This window comes from Ornithorhynchus anatinus, chromosome 5, assembly GCF_004115215.2.
Source record: "Ornithorhynchus anatinus isolate Pmale09 chromosome 5, mOrnAna1.pri.v4, whole genome shotgun sequence".
Lineage (NCBI taxonomy): Eukaryota > Metazoa > Chordata > Mammalia > Monotremata > Ornithorhynchidae > Ornithorhynchus > Ornithorhynchus anatinus.
The window spans coordinates 1288487-1308759 of NC_041732.1; the positions used below are offsets into that span (position 1 = coordinate 1288487).

General features: G+C 65.4%; 1 protein-coding gene across 1 annotated transcript in view; it reads left to right on the plus strand.

Moving 5' to 3' along the window:
* Positions 1–18736, plus strand: part of ARHGAP35 (Rho GTPase activating protein 35) — a 33086-nt gene extending 14350 nt beyond the window's left edge. The window contains exons 2-7 of the mRNA XM_029065190.1: positions 2744–6612; positions 8439–8583; positions 12067–12144; positions 13120–13251; positions 15236–15341; positions 15517–18736. Coding sequence (XP_028921023.1) covers positions 2956–6612; positions 8439–8583; positions 12067–12144; positions 13120–13251; positions 15236–15341; positions 15517–15877 — 4479 coding nt within the window. The 5' untranslated portion in view covers positions 2744–2955 and the 3' untranslated portion in view covers positions 15878–18736. The remainder of the gene's footprint in view (positions 1–2743; positions 6613–8438; positions 8584–12066; positions 12145–13119; positions 13252–15235; positions 15342–15516) is intronic.
* The last annotated feature ends 1537 nt before the right edge of the window (positions 18737–20273 follow it).

Below are 20273 nucleotides of genomic sequence, written 5' to 3' on the forward strand. Positions count from 1 at the left end.
TCACAATCTGAGACGGGACAGTGACAGCAGAAACAGACTGGCGACGGAGAGAAGCGAATGGGAAAGCCCAGTGACAGGCGACAGCATCGTGGCCTGTAGGGTCTGCTCCTGTCGGGTGATCAGGGCACCACGGACCTGGGGGGAGGAGGAGAGGGTCGCGGTCCGGGCAGGGGGCCGCTCAGTTGGAGTTCCTGGGCAGCAAATTGTGCAAGCTGCCCCTGGAGCTCATTTCTGGGTTTGTTTTTGTGCTGTGGGAGAGCCACGTGTGACCATGCCTCTGCCATGGGGGCGAGGCGGCAGGGCGGGACCAGCAAGAGGCCTAGCAAGGCAGGTGTGCCAGGCGGGTGAGGCTCTCTGGGCTGAGGAAGGGCTGTCGGGGGCTCAGGAACCGGTGGGGCGGAGGAAGGCGGGGAGGGATTGAATGGGGGCGGGAGAGGGAGAGGAGGGGGCTCAGGGTCGGAAGCCAGAAATCAATTTCCACCGGGGCCGGCCCTGCCATTCAGGGAGAAAGTCCAGGGCCGTGGCTCATGCGAAGAGACGGGTGGTCAGTTAGATCGACGGGACGCTGACCCGGGCGCGCTCTTTACGAGGCTCGCGCCTTCCCGTCCATCCACGTGCCGCAACCAAACCCCCGCGCCTCTGCCCACATGATCGGGGGGGCCGTTGTGTGGTGCTGCGTCTGGACCTGGGAGCCCTGTGCAGAGGGACCCGTACAGGTCGGGTCGACTCTGCAAGAGCGACTCACGTGGCCCAGCCAATGCCCAGGTAACGGGCCAGCGCAACTGGGTCCTTCCATCCGCACATAGAAAGTGTGTAAAGCCATCGGTGCCTTATGAGCGTAATTATTATCCCGGGCCAGCAGACCTGGGCAAGAGTAGCCCCCTGGAGCAGGAACTGCAGGCTGAGCCCCGCCCCGGCCTCCTCCCTTTCCCTCTCCTCTCCTCCAACGATAAGTAGCATTGGCTGAGCATGTCCTGCCTGCTAAGCGCCTGGAAGAGTCCGGCGGAGATGGAAGACCCGATCCCTGCCCTTTCAGGAGCTTACAGTCTAGCTCCCCTCCTAGCCCTCCTTCTCCACTGGAAGCCCGGGACCAGGGGAACCAGTACCTTGGCTAGACCGGCGAGGTGTCTCATGGGAGGTTTGTGGCCACACCCTCTTGCAAGGCTGGTTATTGTTGAGGATTTTATTACCTTATACGTTTCCTGTCATTTTCTTTTGTTCCTAAACATTAGCGAGAAAAAGGATCCGCGTTGTATTCTCCGCGGTGGGCGTTCCCCTCCTGAAACGGTTGGTTCTTTGTGGTGGGAGTGGGGGGCGGCGACGGCCACGTAGGTGACTGCTTCCAAGGCCCCCGCAGCAAGCGGCTTGGGGAGGCGGAAGCGTTCGAGCCACGGACGTGCCGAAGAGGGAGCGGGCAGCTTTGGGTCACGTTATTTCCAGGGTCCTGACCCCGCCACCTGGGCGCGGGGAGGAGTCTGCCGCGGAGAACTCGGGAAGGTAACCCGGTCCGTACGCAAAACCGGCTCACACGGTTAGCGCACCGTCGAGCCGGGCGACTCAGAGGAGCGGGCTGGGGGTGCTGGAGACAGCAGGAGGGTGGTGAGAGCCTAGTGCCAGCACCTAGAAACTCTCTTTCTCTGGCTGCGACTCGGGCACCCCGCGCTCCGGTCCTCTGCCAGAGTTCCGCAGAGCCCCCGCTCGGTTGTGCCCACCGGTCACCTTGGGCTCCCTGTGGCTCTCCCGGGTTCCGCGATCGGCCTTGCCCCCGGTGTGGGGACGTAGAGGCCGCTTTGTTGTGCAGGGCACAGGGAGGGGCTTTAGGCCTCTGCTCGGGGTGCTCGCACGCCCACGGGATGTAAAGTCCATCCAGGCAGAAGTGGGAACCTCGCGTCTTCTCGCCGGTGAGGCCTCCCGGTCCACAGAAAAGACAGGGAACACGGCCGGATCCATTTGGGAACTGGCCACGCGAGTTGATACGGTGTCTTTGCGAGACATCCGGGCAAGAGGCCTGCAAGGAGGAGCACCCCTGGACCCTCCCTGCTTCCTGGGTTGCTGAAACATTCTGCAGGAGCGACCGGGGGACAGAGGAGCAAGTTCGTCTGCGGTCGTGGTAGTGGTCGAAATGGCAGTAGCAGCTGCAGCGGTGGGAGTCAGAGCAGCAATTACCGAGTGCCCGGTTGGGGCGGAACATTATATTGGACACCCAGAAGGAAGAAGTGGCACGTTCCCTTGCCCACAGGGAGCTTGCATTCTGACGAGGGAGACAGACGTGTAAAAACCGGCAACGCGGGTGGTGGAAAAAAATAATCCCTTTATAAAAAATAGCATTCATAAAAAGTAATAATACACTCATATGCATATGCGCTAAGGCAGGGCGTAAGTGAGTTGCTGAGGGGTAGAGTCGGTTGAAGGGATGACATAGGGCTCGGGTTGCTGGGAAATCAATCGAGGCAGGCTGGTTGGAGTCGGTGGGATTATAGGAGGGCTTCGAATGTGAGGGCGGGGGAGTGGCGAGAGTTGGGGGACAGAGGGGAGAGGGGAGGGCGAGGGACGGCTAGACGGGTGCCTCGCCTGGACATAAGGGGTGCAGAGGCCTGGAGGGGGTGGCGGGAAGGGGCGCCCGATGGCGGAGAGCCTCGTTCACGGACGGTGAGGGGGAGCTGTGGGGGGCGGGGGCGGCCGGGCCCTCGCTTTCTCCAGACGCTGACTGGAACCCTCTCTTCCCTCTCTCCCGCCCCGAAAGGCGTAGATGCTGCCCGTCACCTGCCGGAGAGCGGATCGGATCCACGCCCCGCCGGTCCGCCCGGCGGATGGGGCCGGCCGTGCACCCGGCGAGCTAGCGGCCGCCCGGCGCGGCTCACCCGGCGCGTTAGCCGCCGCCCGGCGCGGCGCGGGGCCCTGGAGCCCAGCGGGCATCTGGCCAGCGGGGGACTGTGGCAGGATGTGTGGACGACGATGATGATGGCCCGGAAGCAGGACGCGCGCAGCCCGACCTACCACATCAGCGTGGTGGGCCTGTCGGGGACGGAGAAGGAGAAGGGCCAGTGCGGGGTGGGCAAGTCGTGCCTGTGTAACCGGTTCGTGCGGCCCAGCGCCGACGAGTTCCACCTGGACCACACGTCGGTGCTGAGCACCAGCGACTTCGGGGGCCGGGTGGTGAACAACGACCACTTCCTGTACTGGGGGGAGGTGGGGCGGGCCCTGGAGGACTGCGGCGAATGCAAGATGCACGTGGTGGAGCAGACGGAGTTCATCGACGACCAGACGTTCCAGCCGCACCGCAGCACGGCCCTGCAGCCCTACATCAAGCGGGCGGCGGCCACCAAGCTGGCCTCGGCCGAGAAGCTCATGTACTTCTGCACGGACCAGCTGGGGCTGGAGCAGGACTTTGAGCAGAAGCAGATGCCGGAGGGCAAGCTGCTGGTGGACGGGTTCCTGCTGTGCGTGGACGTGAGCCGGGGCATGAACCGCAACTTCGCCGAGCAGCTGCGCTTCGCCTCGGGCCTGCACGCCCAGCTGGCCAAGACGAAGAAGCCCGTGGTGCTGGTGCTGACCAAGTGCGACGAGGGGGTGGAGCGCTACATCCGGGACGCCCACGCCTTCGCCCTGAGCAAGAAGAACCTGCAGGTGGTGGAGACGTCGGCCCGCTCCAACGTGAACGTGGACCTGGCCTTCAGCACGGTGGTGCAGCTGGCGGACCGGGGCCGCGGCAAGGCCAAGATCGTGCCCTACTTCGAGGCCCTGAAGCAGCAGAGCCAGCAGATCGCCGCGGCCAAGGACCGCTACGAGTGGCTGGTGAGCCGCCTGGTGAAGAGCCACCAGGACAGCTGGCCGGGGGCCAGCCGGCAGCTGCAGGCGGCCCCGGAGTTCCAGGACTACGTCTACCTGGAGGGCACGCCCAAGGCCAAGAAGCTGTTCGCCCAGCACACCCTGCGCCTGCGGCACGAGCACGTGGAGCGGCGGCGCCGGCTCTACCTGGCGGCCCTGCCCCTGGCTCTGGACGCCCTGCTGCCCGACCTGGACGAGATCGACCACCTGAGCCGGGGCAAGGCGGAGCGGCTGCTGGAGAGCCGGCCCGACTTCCCGCGCTGGTTCGTCGTCCTGGAGGCCACGCCCTGGGACGCCACCAGCCACGTGGACCAGGCGGCCGACGACCGCATCCCCTTCGACCTGCTGGGCACGGGGCCGGCCGAGCGGCTCTACGCCGCCCACGTGGACAAGCTGCGCGGCGAGCGCAAGCGGGCCGAGGCGCGCCGGGCCTTCCGGGCCCACCTGGAGGCCTCGCCCTTCGTCACGCCGGGCAAGCCCTGGGAGGAGGCGCGCAGCTTCGTGCTGAGCGAGGAGGACTTCTCGCCCTGGCTGGACGAGCCGGCCTGCCTGGAGCTGTACGGCAGGCACCAGAGGCGCCTGGCCGAGCGGGCCCGGGAGGACCTGCAGGAGCTGCTGCTCGAGTTCTCCGAGCTCTTCTACGAGCTGGGCCTGGACGCCCAGCCCAGCAAGGAGAAGATGGCCGTCATCCAGGAGGTGCTGGGCGACGAGCCTCGCTTCCAGGCCCTGCGCCAGCTGCAGCCCGAGCGGGACGCCCTGGTCCTCAAGCACGTCCACTTCGTCTACCACCCGACCCGGGAGACCTGCCCCGCCGGCCCGCTCTGCGTGGACGCCTGGGTCGAGCGGGCCCTGGGCCCCCGCCGGCCCGGGGCCTCCGACCCGCCGCCCGGCCGCGTCAACCTGGTGGTCCTGGGCCAGGACGGGCTGGCCCGCGAGCTGGCCAACGAGATCCGGGCCCTGTGCACCGGCGACGACCAGTTCGTCGTCGAGGGCCAGGTCTACGAGCTGGCCCTGCGGCCCATCGAGGGCAACGTCCGGCTGCCCGTCAACGCCTTCCGCACGCCCACCTTCCAGCCGCACGGCTGCCTGGCCCTCTACGACTCCAAGGAGGCGCTGGCCTACGTGGTGGAGAGCGTGGAGAAGAGCCGCGAGGCCACGCTGGGCCGGCGCGGACCCCGCCCGGCCCCGCTCCCGCTCACCCTCCTCCTGGTCAACCGGCGGGGCGGGGAGCCCGGCGGCGACAGCCTGGCCAGCCTGGTCCAGCAGGGCCAGCAGGCGGCCGCCCGCCTGCGCTGCGACCTGGCCGAACCCGCCGGGCGCGGCCTGAGCGAGCGGCACGTGGCCCAGCTGCTCAAGGGCCTGCTGGACGCCCGGCGGGCCCAGGACCCCGGCGCCGCCGGCGGCCCCTCTCCGGGCCCCGGGGACCTGGCCGACGCCGACCTGCGCGTCGTGGTCTGCCTCATGTGCGGGGACCCGCTGGGCGCCGACGACCTGCTCCTGCCCATCCTGCGGGCCCCCGGCGGGAGGCCCGCCCAGCGCGCGGGCCCCCACTCGGTCCTGCTCGATCTGCCCCTCGGCCCCCACCCCAAGCGCCTGGAGCTCTGCGTCCTCTCCTACCACGCCGCCTTCGGCCTGCGCAAGACCCGCCTGGTCCACGGCTACATGGTGGTCTTCTCGGCCCAGCGCCGGGCCTCGCTGGCCATGCTGCGCGCCTTCCTCTGCGAGGTGCAGGACATCGTCCCCGTGCAGCTGGTGGGCCTGGCGGGCGAGGCAGCCGACGGCCCGGCCGCCGAGCAGCTGGGCGAGGCCGAGGAGATCGCCCAGGAGATCGCCGGCCGCTTCGCCGGCCTGCTGCCCGCCACCCAGCCCCCGCCCCGCCTGGACCTCTTCCACCCCTTCTTCCAGGATGTGCTGGACAAGAAGAACATCGTCGAGGCCACGCATATGTACGACCACGCGGCCGAGGCCTGCTGCGGCCCCGCCGACGACCCGCCCCTCCGCTCCCCGCGCGCCGGCTCCCCGCTCCTCTGTAACTCGCACCCTCCCGACTCCGAGGAGGACGCCGAGCCCCCGCTTCCACCCCCGCCCCCCTCCTCCGGCAGCCCCTTCCGCGACGAGGCGGCGCCCGCCCTGCCCGCGGAACCCCCCAGGCTCCCGGCCGAGCCGGAGCCCGGCGACGGGCTGGCCTTCCTCGTCAGCGCCTTCGAGAGCCGGCTGAACGACCGGGGGCCCCCCAAGCCCAAGCCGCCGGCCGGCCCCTTCGAGGCGGCGCCCCCGGACCCGGGCCTCCGGGACGGACCCCGCAGGTCGCTGGCGGCCGGGCCCTGGCTGCCCCCCGACGGCTTCGACCCCTCCGACTACGCGGAGCCCCTGGACGCGGTGGTCCGGCCCCGCAGCGACGAGGAGAACATCTACTCGGTGCCTCACGACAGCACCCAGGGCAAGATCATCACCGTGCGCAACATCAACAAGGCCCAGGCCAACGGCGGTGGCAACGGCAGCGACAGCGAGCTGGACAGCGGCTCCCTGGAGCGGGGCCGCCCGGCCGCCGCCGCCGCCCGCAAGCCCGCCCTTTACCGGGCCCGCTGCGCCCGCCTGGGCCGCTTCGCCCGCTACCGCAGCAGCTTGAGCGTGGGCAGTGACGACGAGCTGGGGCCCGTCCGCAAGAAGGACGATGACCAGGCCTCGCCGGCCTACAAGGGGGACAACGCCGTCGTCCCCTACGAGGCGGATGAGGACCCCAGGCGGAGGAACATTCTGCGCAGCCTGCGCCGGACCACCAAGGTAGGCTGGGCCGGGGGCGGGGCGGAGGCGGGGGAGGCCGGGGGCCGGAGGGCCTGGGAACGCTCCCGGGGAGCCCCGGCCTGCCGAGGATGCTCGCCCTTGAAGAGGGCTGGGCGGCTGCCCCGGCCGTGGGGATGAGAGCGCCAGTGGGGAGGGAGGGATTAGGAGGGTGACGAGGAGGCTGACACCCTGAGGCGTGGCCGCCCGTCGGATCTTGAGGTGTCCCCCGCTGTTCCCCCCGGGTCGGCAGGACCCGTCGCGGGCCCTCTGGGCGCAGGGCCAGGGGCTCCCTCCGCTCTCGTCAACTGGCTTGACCGGCTCCACGCTGGAAGAATAGATTCCGTCCCACTAATGAAATCCAAGTGGATCGTCCTCCCGTTTCCTGGGCCCGTTCCCCCCCCTTCCTCCCTCCCCGTGATTCCTGCCTGGCTGAGGAAGCCTGCCGGATGTGCTGACTGGCCTGGGACGCTGAGGTGGCCCGCCGTCGCTCCCCACAGCCTGGAAGGGGGACAGGGCGTCCCTGCCAAGCGTAGGGAAGTGGGGGAGAAGTGCAAAGCAACTCGATCAACTCGGAGGGTTCTTCCAGGAGCCCGTGAGTGGGGAGCAGCGGCCCAGGGCAGAGCCCCGGGGCCCATGGGTTGTGCTGCATCCTGACTCAGCGGTCCCTGGCACCCCGAGGCATAGGGCCTGCACCCCCTAGTCCCGCCCACTCCAGGGGCCGCCCCTCCGCTCGCTCCGTGCGGGTCGTCTGGACGTGGAGGCCCCGCCCCGCCTCGGTGTGGGCCAAGTGCCGGCTGCCCGCGTCGTCAACGTCGAAGCGAGGCAGGGGCCCCCAGGTGAACGACGCGCGGGCCGGGGCGTGGCACCGGCCGGCCTTCCGATCTCCCCGCCGCTTCAGGAGGCATTTTCCTTGGGGCCGGTCAGCGAAGCGGCCCCGGAGTTCCGCCCCTCCCTCCCATTTTGTTCTCCCCTCTCCACACCTCGGCTGCCCGCACTAGTGCTCTCTGCCCCGGGTGCTCCTTCCGCCCACTGGCCTGGGACCTTACCCACCCACCTGGTAACTCGTCTGTGTCCGGTTGGAATTGGAATTGCTAACCCCAGGCTGGGGCAGCCATGCCAGGCCTTGCTGCCCTCCTGACTCCCACCACCTGGACTGTTCAGGTGCTGTAGTGGCTAAGAGAAGGGGCGGTCATACGGCTCCCAGTGGGAACCGCTGGCAGAGCGGGGCGCTCCGTCTCATCCCCGCTCCCCGGAGGGGGCACTGAGACCCCGAGAGGTGTGACCCCTCGACATGGAGCCGGGGCCTGGCCCGGGGTGGGTAGGGGGTAGCCAGAGGGGGCTTTCAACCAACACAGGTTTTTGTTCTGGTGTCTCGTCCCCTCCCTAAGGCGAAAGAGGAGGACAAGTTGGCTTCTAAGGGCCGTGTCGTGTCTCCGGAATGAGATTCTCGTTGGGCGGGGGCGGGTTGGGGAACTTCCCGTTTCCTCCGGGCCCCTGCCCCAACACATCCAATCAGGGGTGTCGGATACGTGTGCCGGCCACGCCTGTGGCGGTGGCCCCCCGTGGGGGTGATTTGGACTGCTGCCCGCCAGCCGGGGAGGCGGGAAGCAGCCGCTAGCGGCTGGAGAGGACCGTGGGTCTCCCTTGGGCGGGCGCCCTCCCCGCCACCACCTGGCTCGCCTGTCCGGGCCATGGGGCGCCACCGTATCCCTAGGGGTGGGCCGGAGGCGGACCCCTCCGCCGCCGTCTCCTTGGGGGTGGGCTAGAGGTGGTCCCCTCCACCGCCGCCTGGCTGCTAACCAGACTGTCCCCTCTCTCCCTGACAGAAACCAAAGCCCAAGCCCCGGCCGTCCATCACCAAGACGATGTGGGAGAGTAACTATTTTGGGGTCCCCTTGGCCACGGTGGTCACTCCGGACAGGCCGATCCCCATCTTTATCGAGCGCTGTATTGAATACATTGAAGCGACAGGTGAGCGTGGGGCCGCGGCTGAGCTGCGGGAGGGGGCGCTGGTCGCGGCCCTGGGGGCCGTGCTGTGCGCTGGAAGGGGGTTGGAGGGCGGCCGTTAGAGCCTGAGGCCCGAATCCTGCCCACCCAGACCCCGCCCACCGTCTGCTGATGGCAGCGGGTGAAAGCCAGTGGTGGTGCCAGTCTCCATTGCAGCCGGAACCGGGCGGCGGGGGAGAAATGGGAGTCGCACCCACCGCCCGGGCACGGTGCGGGGGTCCCCTGTAGATGGCCGTGGCGATGCGCACAGGTGGCTTCTCCCACCGCGTTGCAGTGAATGTGGCCTGGGGCAAGGTTCGCTCCCCGACCTGTGACAGCTTCACCCGTGGGCCCCGGGTGGAATCCGGCGGCGAGTTGGAGCTCACCGTCATGGACGAGAGGAAAGGAAGGGGGCCTCCGGAGCCGGGGCCCACCTGAGCGCCCGACAGCCGGCCCCGTGGTGCCGTGGCTTCTCTGGCCACCGTGTGTTCGCCGGGCTTCCCGTCGGCCTCCGCGACCAGGCGCTACCGGCGGGCAGAGCCGGCCCAGACCTCCTCCCTCGGCCGCTGGACGCGGAAGCCACCCGGAGCATCTTGGGAAGCGCCCGGGAAGCGGCTTTGAGTGTCGGGGCGGCGGGCCGGGTCGTGTGGCGTCTCCGCGTCCCTCAGGCTGAGTCACGCACGCTGAGCAGAACACTGCGGGGAAAACGTTTGTCCTCCGGCTGGATTTCCCCCCGGGGGCCAAAGAGGGCAGGGGCAGGGGGCGGCCGTCAGGGAGCGAAAATGCCAACCCCCCAGGGCCGGACCTCACCGTAGCTCAGTTCTTTCCTAAGAGTGTTGGGCCCAGTGGCCCTCCTGTGAACGCGTGACTCCATTGGTTAGTTTGGGCTGGCCGGGAGTGGAGGGGGTGGGGGGCTAGGCCTGGGGACAGTGGGTGAGATCCAGACCCATCAAGGAGATGGTGCTCTCTGGCCCCAGGGCCCGAGGCCTGACTGGGAAATTGTTCCCCGGAGTTCTGAGGCCCACGGGGGCTACTGGCTGAGCCTGCCGGCACGCCTCGGCCCTCCCATCCCCCAACCCTGAAAGGGGGTGGCTCTAGGCATTTTTCAGGGTGTGTGTCATCGCATAATGAGGCTTCCTGCCCGTCCGTCTGTGTGTGTGTGTGTGTGTAAGAAAGAGAGAGACTTGTTTTTTTAGCAACTGAGAGATTTCCTCCTCCTTCCCTCTTCTCCCCGCCTCCCACCACCACCCCAGCCAGTGACAACGCGCACTGGGAAGCAGAGGGAGGGAGGGGGATGGTTTGAGGGACTCGGGGTTCAGACACCCTATCAGAGTGGACCTCGTACACCGGCGGCAGACCTTGGGATCTGGCCCGCCGGGCTGCCGGAAAGCGACCCACGTTCCGGCTGGGAGAGGGAGCCAGTTTCCGACGGGAAGGCCCCAGGAATTCCAGGGAGACGGGGTCCGTACCGGTGTCCCGAGTGGGAGAGGCCGCAACGGACCCCGCCTCCGGGACCTCCGGACGGCGTGTCCTTTCCCCTGCCGTGGAGACCTGCGCGGCCAGAGCCGAGAGGGAGAGAAGGGGAATGAACAAAGGGCCTGGGGAGAACGGGCACTCTGCCCCCTACCTGGGGCCAGGGTGGGGCTCATAGATGGGCCACGGAGGTAAAAGCGAACCCGCGCCCTCCGGACCAAAAGTACCAGGGCTCTGGCCCGGGTTCCGGGTGGGCACTAGGCCGAGCTTCGGTTTGCCTCCCGGGCTGGCTCCGGTCTAGGTCATTTACCGGGTAGTTATCCATGCTGGTGATGGTGGCGGTGGGGCTGGTAACGTTGCAGAGGATTGATCGGGTATCCCTGCAGATCCAGATTGTACCGAGGCAGCCGTTGGGAGGGCTGAGAGAGCAGGTGCAGAGGGTGGCCTGCCCAAGAAATCTCTCTCCACCGGGGGTCGGGCGGGAGGAGGGAGCGCTGTTCTTGGGGGCACCGTAGGCATTATCATGGGGCGGGGGCTCGAGCGAGCCATCACCTGCTTGTGAGGCTGGATTTCCTCAGGTGCCTGACTCTGCCCTGGGACACCCTGTCCATTTGCCTGCCTGCCCGTCTGCCTGGCTCTCAGACTCCAGGAGCCAGCTCTGCCTGACTTTGCCCGTGCAATCAGTGGTCTTCACTGAGCACTTATTGTATGCGGAGCACTATCCTAAGCGCTTGGGAGAGTGCAGTGCAACAGAGTCGGTAGGCCCGGTCCCTGCCTGTAACGATCTTACGGTCTAGGGGGAAACAGACATTAATATAAGTTACAGAGAAGGGAAACAACCGAGTATAAGTGCACGTAAGTGCTGAGGGGCTGAGATGGGGTGAGTATCGAAGGGCTTAAGGGGTAGAGATTCCTTAGGTGAAGCAGAAGGGAAGGGAAATGAAGGGTTAGACAGGGTAGGCCTCTTGGAGGAGGTGTGATTTTGGTAGGGTCGAGAAAATGTGGAGAGAAGCGGTCTATTGGATGTGAAGGGGGAGGGAGAACGTGGGCAAGGAGTCGGCGAGACGGACGAGGTCGAGGTATACTGAGCTGTCGGCGCCGGAGAGGTGAAGCACGGGGGCCGGGTTGTAGTGAATGGTGAGGGAGGAAAAGTAAGAGGGCGCGAGCCGACTGACTGCCTTAAAGCTGATGGGACGGAGTTTCCGTTGGGCACGGAGCGGGCTAAGAGGCAGTCTCCTACCCCGGCAAGCACCTGCTGGCTCCGGTTCCTTCCTTCCCCATCCCAGAGTTCCCCCTCCCCCACCAACCCCCGCTCTGTCCCCGTCCTCCCACCCGATCCCCCACCCTCCCCATTGCCAGGCTGCCAGTTATGCTGGTGTTCTTTGCCACGGCGGCTGAGGTTTTGTTTGTTCTAATTGGTGTGTAATTAGTGGTTCTAATGAATTGTTCTGGCCAGGCTAATGATGCCCCTTCTAATTATGCGTGGCGCTGGGCGGGGTGAGGGCTGGGCTGGCTGGCCATGTTAGAGGAGATTTCTGCTAAGCGGATGCAGGTGAGGGGCCGGGCGGGCGGCAGGTGGAGGCGGGCGCGTGTTGACGGAAAGGAGACGCCGAGGCTCCTGGACCTCTCGGGGGCTGGTGCAGGTGATGCTGGGAAGAAAGGAACAGGTGTCCCCGCCTGTCACATCTTGCCAGGGTTGTGGTGCCCCTTCTCCTGAGAGACTGGGCCCTCTGGACCAGGGCTGCTCACCCTCGCCTGCCCATGCGGCCTGTAACATCCACGATTCCCCCCGACACTTGGAAAGTCCCCGATTTCTGCACCGTGGGTCCTGGCCCTCCCAGCGATCCCTGCCGTGGGTCCCAATGATCCCACCCAGGGGTACAGGTGGCCCCGGTGATCCCGGGCCGCGGTCCCGGTGGCCCCGGCCTGGGGTCCCAGAGATTTCCTCCAGGGTTTCCAGCTCTCACCTGTCCTGTCCTGTTTTCCTTTCTTCAGGGCTGAGTACCGAAGGCATCTATCGTGTGAGTGGGAACAAGTCTGAGATGGAGAGTCTTCAGAGGCAGTTCGATCAAGGTGATGTCCGCAGGGCCGGGGATGACGGGGTGACGTATGCCGGGTCGGGATTACCGCGGTCGCGTCTGTAGGCCCAGAGCCCGCGGGGCGGTAGGATCTCGGGTCCCTGGTGCCCCTCCCGGTGCCCACTCTCTTTCCACGGCACTCTCCCCCACGGGGCGTAGCTGACGGGGCTTCCGGCTCCAGAGTCTGGGAGGGCGTCCCCAGGGCAGGTGCCCACTCGGTCGGAGGATCCCTCCGGGTCAGGGCAGCATCCCCGTGAGACTAGGCTGGAGGTTTCCGAATTGCAGAGGTGAGAAACCTCTTCTCCAGTGCCGCAGCACCAGGCCTCGGGATCCCGGAGGCCAGCCAAGACGGCAGGTTCCCGGCAGACACCGGCAAGGGCTTCTTCACTGGAACAGGCAGAGCCAGCTGGACTGGCACCCCTGTGGCGCCGTATGGAGCTGGCAGGGCTGGGCATTGCAGGTTTCGGAAGAGATCTGCCATCGACCCTCGGTCAGGGTGACCGAAGGAGCGTTAGGGGCATCGGCTCCCACCGTGCCAGTGGTGCCCACCCAGGGCGGAATGCAGGGCCGATGAGCCATCAGGCCGGCCAGTGTGTGCCATCTGGCTGTCACCCAGGGGTAGGTGGCCAGTGGGCGGCCTCCTGGAGGCTGCGTCCCAGGGAAGCCGGTGAGGAATTTGACCCTTAGGCAGGAAGGGCTAGACCAGGAGTCCCAGTGGGAGGGGATTCCGGGACGCCAGATGTCTCCCAACCACCGGTGTCTTTTGCCTGAGTGGCGGCTTCAGAACCCGTCGACGTTTCACTGCCATCAGCCGGAGCGCTGATGCTGGATCTGGTTCTCTTACACCCTCTAAAGGGTTGAGCCGGCGTTCTAATTTGGTTGCCCGGGGTTCCTCATTTCGGGGGGGCCTGCGCCCCCAGCCCCAAGTATCCTGCTGGCACAGCTCGAACGGGACCCATCCTCCTTGCAGATCACAGCCTGGACCTGGCCGAGAAGGACTTCACCGTGAACACGGTGGCCGGGGCCATGAAAAGCTTCTTCTCCGAGCTGCCCGACCCCCTGGTGCCTTACAGCATGCAGATCGACCTGGTGGAGGCTCACAGTGAGTCCGTCCGAGACCACCCGGGGTGGGCGGGGGGCTCCGGGGGTCGGGGGGCGGTCCTGCCTCGCCGAAGGTCCGGCGGGCAGGTGCCGGGAACTCCCCCGATCTGGGCGTGCTGCTCATCGCGGTGGCCTTTCCACCACTCAGCGAAGCCCGCCAGGTGTCCCCACGCTGCTGCCGCGGCTCTCGTGACCTCTCGGAGACGCCCTCCCGCCAGCCTGCCCCCGTCGCCCACCCGCCCCCCCAGGGCTTGACCCGTCAGCGGGCCTCGGGGAGAGGCCCGTGGTGTCGGGCCGGCCGGCGTCTGGGCCGCCGAGCCAGAGGGGAACCTGAGGGTGGCTGCCGGGGCTCTGCTCGAAACAGTGAGGAGCACTGCTGTCTGCAGAAATGCAGAAAGAAGCGCACGGTCCGAGGGGCGTGGGGGCCAGTTGCGCACCCAGCCCTGGAGTCTGGCCCCACCTTGTGGCGTCAGGGAGCTCTCTCCGGGCAAGACTCCCCTTCTCCCTCTCCCTCCTTTTTGGAATCCAGGACTTCCGGCCGAGGAACCCTCTTCTCCATCATGACTCAGCTCAGCCTCCCCCCTCCCCCCGGCTCAGGGCGGACACTGTCCCTGACTGGGCACTGCGGCCGGGAGAGGGACCGGCTCCGGGGAGGCGGATGGCGGGCCGAGGTTGCCGTGGCAGTGGGAACTGGGCTCCCGGCTGGGGCTAGGGGTGGCGGGGCACCTTGTGAGGGGGCCGCGGGCCCTGCCGCTAGGCCAGAGGCGATACTCCGGGCTGGACCCGGCCGGGCTGCTGGCTGCACTCACCCCCGGGCCCAGGCCCGGGCAACAGGATCGGTCTTCTTTCGTGCATTCATTCAGTCATTCAGTCCGCTTACTGCGTGCAGAGCATTGTACTGAGCGCTTGGAAAGTACAATACAGTAATAAGGCAATAAAGGTTTAAGTGTCATTTGAGGGGATGGGAGGAGATTTGGGGAAGGGGGAGTAAAAGAGGAGGAGGAGGAGGGTGGTTGGAGGGGTGGGGGGAGGAGGAGGAGGGTGGTTGGAGGGGTGAGGGGGTGGGGGGAGGAGGAGGAGGAGGAGCAGCAGCAGAAGGATAGGTGGGAGGGAGGAGGAGACTGGTTTGGGGCAAAAGATGGGGCAGAAATGACCCAGGGTCCATTGGGGAGGCAGGTGACACTAGGCATCAGAGTATTGGGGGACACGGACCCGAGAGGGGTCAGGAAGTTGAGGTCTGAAGGATCCGGGGGTCCGGGGGTGTCGAGGCCTGGGGGATCTGGGGGAGTCAGGGTTGGCATGCGCTCCGCCTCTCCCCCTCACTCCCTCTCCCCTTCCCTCCTGCTATGCCTCTGGCGCCCTGCACCCTCCTGGTTTTTTTCTGGCCCAGAAAGGGAGCTGCTGGATGAGTGGGATTCCCTCCGAGTTGTTCTGCCCCACCCCTTGTGGCGAGAAGAGGCTAGCCGGGGACCTGAGCCTTTGGAACTTTGGAGAGTAGCTGCCCGTCGTCATTGTTCCAGACATCCTGGGCTTCCCCTGGGCAATCCTCCACAATCAGGCTGACCTCACCCCCGAGAGAGAGTCTGTCTGTCGCCACTTCTCTCTCCACTTTTCTCTCTCTCTCTCTCCATACACTCCTCCCTACCCCCATCACCAGATCCTACAAATCCAAATCCTGGGGTCCTTTTGCAGCTTTCTGTTGGAGCGCTAGGCCTGGCGTCGAAGCCCAAACTGCCCAACGCCAACCCTCGCAGAGCTGGGTGGGCCGAGCCCCCGGAGTCTCTCCCTACACCCTCCCACTTGACACGTGACAGTGGAGTTGCCCGCCGAGCTCTGTTCCTGTCTCAATCTCCTCCGAGTGTATGAACCTGGACCCACGGGGCCCGCTGAGAGCTGCCGGCGCTCCCAGATACACCTCCCCCGCCCCCGACCCCACTTTTCCATCCTGGATTACGTCACCTGACCGGCACGTATTCTTCCGCTAGAAATCAACGACCGGGAGCAGAAGTTCCACGCGCTCAAAGAGGTGCTGAAGAAATTTCCCAGGGAGAACCACGAGGTCTTCAAATATGTCATCTCTCACTTGAACAAGTGCGTAACCGTCGCGGCGGGGAGGGGAAGGGCAGGGGAGAGCGGGAATCCCCGTGGGCGCTCCTCCTGGAGGAAGGTCGCGCCACGGCCCTGAGCTGAGGGAGGGGGAGGGGGCGACCTGGCCAGCCGCCCCCGACGGCCGGGCTGACCTTCGACCTCGGGGCATTACCCGCAGGGTCAGCCACAACCACAAGGTCAATCTGATGACGAGCGAAAACCTGTCCATCTGCTTCTGGCCCACGCTGATGCGTCCGGACTTCAGCACCATGGACGCTCTGACGGCCACACGCACCTACCAGACAATCATCGAACTGTTCATCCAGCAGTGCCCCTTCTTCTTCTACAGCCGGCCGCTCTCCGAGCCGGCCGGCGCCACGCCCAGCTCGCCCTCGGCGCCCGCCGCCGGCATCCCCTTCCTCGCCCCCACCCCGCCGGGCAGTCAGCCGTCACCGCCTCAGTCTCCCCCGCCGACCCCCCAGTCCCCGGGGCAGCCCCCGCCGCTCCTGCAGCTTCAGGCCGAGCAGCCCCCACTGTGACCAGCGCGAGGCCAGTGCGTGCTCGGGCCGCTCCGGCCGTGACGTCCACAGGGGCCCGTCGGGACCGGGCAGGTCAGGGCGAGGGTCACGGGCCCCCGATCGGGGGCCGTGCCGGGCCGCTGGGCCGCGGGAGGCCTCGCCCCGCGTGAGCCCGCACCGAAGCCACGCGACCGTTTCCCCAGACGCTGCCAGGCGTGGCCGCGCCGGCCGCTTGTACAGAACCGACTTTGGAACGCCGCTCCTGACCCGGGAGGGCGGTGGGGGTCCGGGCCCCGGCTAGGAATCCCGGAGGCTGGAGCCGGTCCCCTACGGCCTGCGGGGGCAGGGGCCGGCGCTGCCGTTCTCTGTCTGGGCCGTTGCCGGGGGCCGCCGGCCCTGGGCGCGAGGAACACTGGAACGAACACAACAAGGAAAAGCACGAACGCAAACCTCACGTTCCGGCCCCGGTCTCGTTCCGGCAGCCGGGCCGGAGCAGCCGTGGGGCGAGAGGGAGGGGCACGGCCCGGGGACCCTAGGTGGCCGACTTTCGGCCCCTCCCCCGGCCGGCCCACGTCGGGCGCCCGGCGCTTAGCGGTAAGCGCTGAGAGCCGGACCCGGCGTTTAGGCCCCCCCGTGAAACACACTACATAAGTGGTTACTGAAACACCCTTGTTAAGTTCTGTGTGTATGTGCGTGCGTGTGCGTGCGTGCGTGCGTGTTGTGAGCGGTGGGTCCCCACCGGTGGACCGGCGGATGGATGGGCGGGTGGAGGCGGGAGGGAGCCCGCGCGCGGCCTAGGATGCTGTCTCTGTGGTTTTTGGTGTGTTGGGGGTGGGGTGGGGGTGGGGGGTTGTTTGTGGAACAGTTTCTCAGTCTGTAACAGCTCACTGCAAACCGGGATGGGGTTGGGTGGGGGAGGGTCGGGGGGGGGAAGAATGGCAACCGGAGGGGAGGCCCTTGCCCAGTCTTGCTCCGGCCCACGGCCGGCTCCCCTGTTGCCAGGCGGCCGCAGCCACCACGGGAGGCCGGGCCTCCCTCGCCCAGGGTGTCCGTACCTTCGGCCCCTTGGGGCCGGGGCTGCTTCCCTCCCCTTCCCCCCCCCCCCCCGCCGGGAGGGCAGGGGAGAAGAGCGGGCAGGGGGACGGGGGTGGCGGCAGCTGCCCGGATGTCGGCCGGTGGACCCTAAAACTGGGCGCCCACCGTCCCACCCAACGCCACGGCGGCGGGGCCGGCCCACGCCTGCGGCCCCCTCTCCCCGCGGGAGCCTTCTCCGGCCGGCGGCCCCCTGCCCGTGCGGCCGAGGCGGTTCTGTTAACTGGACGTTCTAAGGTACCACTGGGCCCTTTGGGTCTCTTCGCACTTTAAAACACAGCCCCTGCCTTTCAATCAGTCGATCGATGGTATCGAGAGTCGGATTGTATTTCTGGGCCGGGACCTTGTGAGTGACTACAGCGAGGTGGTTTAAGACAACAAGAAAAATAACACTAACTCCTCCTCTTTGTCCGGGGCTCGCCAGCCCCCCTCCTCCTCCCGCGGGGGTCACGGCGGCCCTTAAGTCACGCGTGGGAGATTCATGTGGGTTTTGGGCCAGATACCCTCACCTGCAGGAGGTGGGAGTGGGCTGATGATGAACTTCCCTAGGGCCTGAGCAGGGCGGGAACCGAGGCGGTCCCGGCCCCCTCCCCTTCTCTTCCTCTCCCTCCCCAGGGGTGGCAGCTTCCCTCTGCCTGGTCCTGGGATGGAGCCGTGGGTCCTCGGTGCCTTTCTGGGCGGCTGGTGCCAGCTACCCCCTCTGCCCCCCAGCATCGCTCTCCTTATCCCTGTGGGGCTGAAGGGGGTGCTTGCCGTCCTGCCCCACCAGCTTCGGCCCCCATCCGACCCCCCCCCCCCCCCCCCCCCCGGGGGGGAAGGCGAGTGAGATCAGCCAGGGCTCTACCTCACCCTCTGCCACGTGTCTCCCCGAGGGGCCAGGAAAGACGGTGGGCCTGGCCCCTGGGGATTGGGGGGTGGCCGTTTCAGAGTAGCCACTGTGCCAACCTGTCGCCTCCGGGGGCGGGGAAGGTGGCCCGCGCCCCCCCCCTTTTTTTGTTCCCCCAGGCACCTTCTGGTTCCAGCCTGGTTTGTGAGCTGGCGGGGCGAGCCTTCCGTAGAGCAGGGATTTGGGGGCTTCCCAGACCTCGTGGTACATTGCTGCCAGGCCGGGCCTCGGGCGGCCCCATCGCTCCCCCCCTCCCCACGGCCCACACCCAACAGCTCAGCCACGCACACCGTCCCACCATCTTCCATTTTCCGGCAAGTAAATTTCAACAAGGCAAAACTGAAAAACGCGAAACGAAAGAAAAGCGACAACCCGGGTGGGGGGGCGGCAGGGCGTCTCCGGTCTCGCGTGGGCCTGTCCTTGGAACCGATTCGGGCCTGGCCTTTTTATTCTTCGCGGAAAAGGGGTCCCATCGCAGCCGCCGCCGCCTTCAAAATGATCACATCTCCGCCTCATCCCCCTTACCTAGCCTCCGGTCTTTAATCGTCGCCGGCTTCTGCCTTCTGGTTGTTTCTGGTCTGACCGTGCCCCCCGCCCCCCCAAGCAGCTGTCAGTCCTTTCATGTCCAGCCCTCGGCCGTGGGTACTGAGCTCAACCGCGGGAGGGGAGGGGGGAGGCCGCTGCCCGTGGAATAGGTCTTAGTTTTTACTGTTAGGTTTTCAACAAACTCCCACTTTGGAGAACTCAAATGCGGCAGCAATGTTGTCTTCTCAATGTAGTTCCAAGACAGGGCATAAGTTATTGTTTAAATAATAAAAAAAAATCTTAAAATCTCCCTGTGTACATTTTAAAAAATCCGTCTCTCAAATCGTGTGGGAATAAAAGTGGTTTGAAAATTTGGAGCGGTGCCGTCCTCGGGGTCTGATTCTTGGGGTCTTTTCGCCGGCTGGGCGAGTGGGCCCTCCCTGGTCCTCAACGTCGAATGGACGGAAAGTGTTTTGAGCGTCTCGGGTGGGGGGAGAAAAAAAAGCTTATCATCCGTGGTGTCCGTTTGTGTGGCCGGGTCGGTCGGCGAGATGCATCTGCCCGGGAAAAGCGAGAGAACTGTGTGTCGAGAGCTAAGCCCCACGGCGGCCAAGTCGTTTTTCTGTCTGTCCGTCTGTCTGCCTGGGGGCTCTGGTCAATGCCGAGCTGGGCGGGTTGAGCGTGTCCAGTGGCTGACTGACCTCAAGGCCACTTCCAGCCCGTGGCCACTCCAAACCGCCCAGCGGCCGGCAAGGTTTCTCGCGCCGAGTTCTGTTCGGTTTGTTTTCCAATCCTGTATTTGCTACCAAGTATTGTATTCGTCTCGATGGGAATGGTGTAAAAACGAAAGGACTGTGTGATATGTATCATAGTTAATAAATCCATCTTGTAAAAAAAAAAAACCAAAAAAAGAAACCCACCCGACGCGTGAAAAACGGGGCGGTCGGGCAGGTGACCTCGCTACCCGTCCCCAGCAAGGGGTCGAGGAGGGGGTCACCCACCCCCCGGTCAACCAGTGCAGACTCGGTAGGAACAAGAAGACGTGGAGGGGTCCCCCCTCTACCTCCTGTTATGCCTGTGCCGACCGAGAACTGTCCAGAACGGGTCAGGCAGTGGTATTTATTGGGTGCTTACCGTGTGCCAGGGCACCGTACTAAGCGCTTAAGGGTATACTAAAGAATTAAACAGGTATTATTATTGCTAAATCCAAAGTCCTGAGTGGCTGAACCTCTGCACGCCTCCCCCCACCCCCCAAGCAAAGAGCTTACTTCTGACAGAGGGGGTAGACAAATAGACAATAAGAGTGTGCACAATAAATAGCAGCTTGCTTATATAGGTGCTAAGGAAGGTGTGAATAAGCTAATAAACGACAGAGATGGCCAAAGGAGTGATCTGGCTCAGGGGGTGGGGAAATCAATCAGGGAAGGGCTTGCTAGAGGAAGTGGGATTTTAGAGGGATTGTCTCTATCTGTTGCCGAATTGTACATACCAAGCGCTTAGTACAGTGCTCTGCACATAGTAAGCGCTCAATAAATAACATTGAATGAATGGAGGGGATTGGAAGCAGGGAGAGCTGTGTGGGAAGGAATCCCACAGGAATGGAGGAGAGTCATTGGATAGCGAGGAAGAGCGAGGAGGTTGGCTTGGGGAAAATGAAGACAAGTTGAGAAATAAGAGAAGCAGTGGAAAGAGCATGGGGCTAGGAGTCAGAGGACCTGGGTTCTAATCTCGACTCCGCCACTTGTCTGCCGTGAAGCCTTGGGCAATTCGTTTATCTGTGTCTCAGTTACCTAATCTGTAAAATGGGGATTAAAACTCCCTGTGGGACATGTAGTGTGTTCAATTTGATCATCTTATATCTATCCTAGTACTTAATACAGTGCTTGGTATATAGTAAGTGCTTAAATACCACCT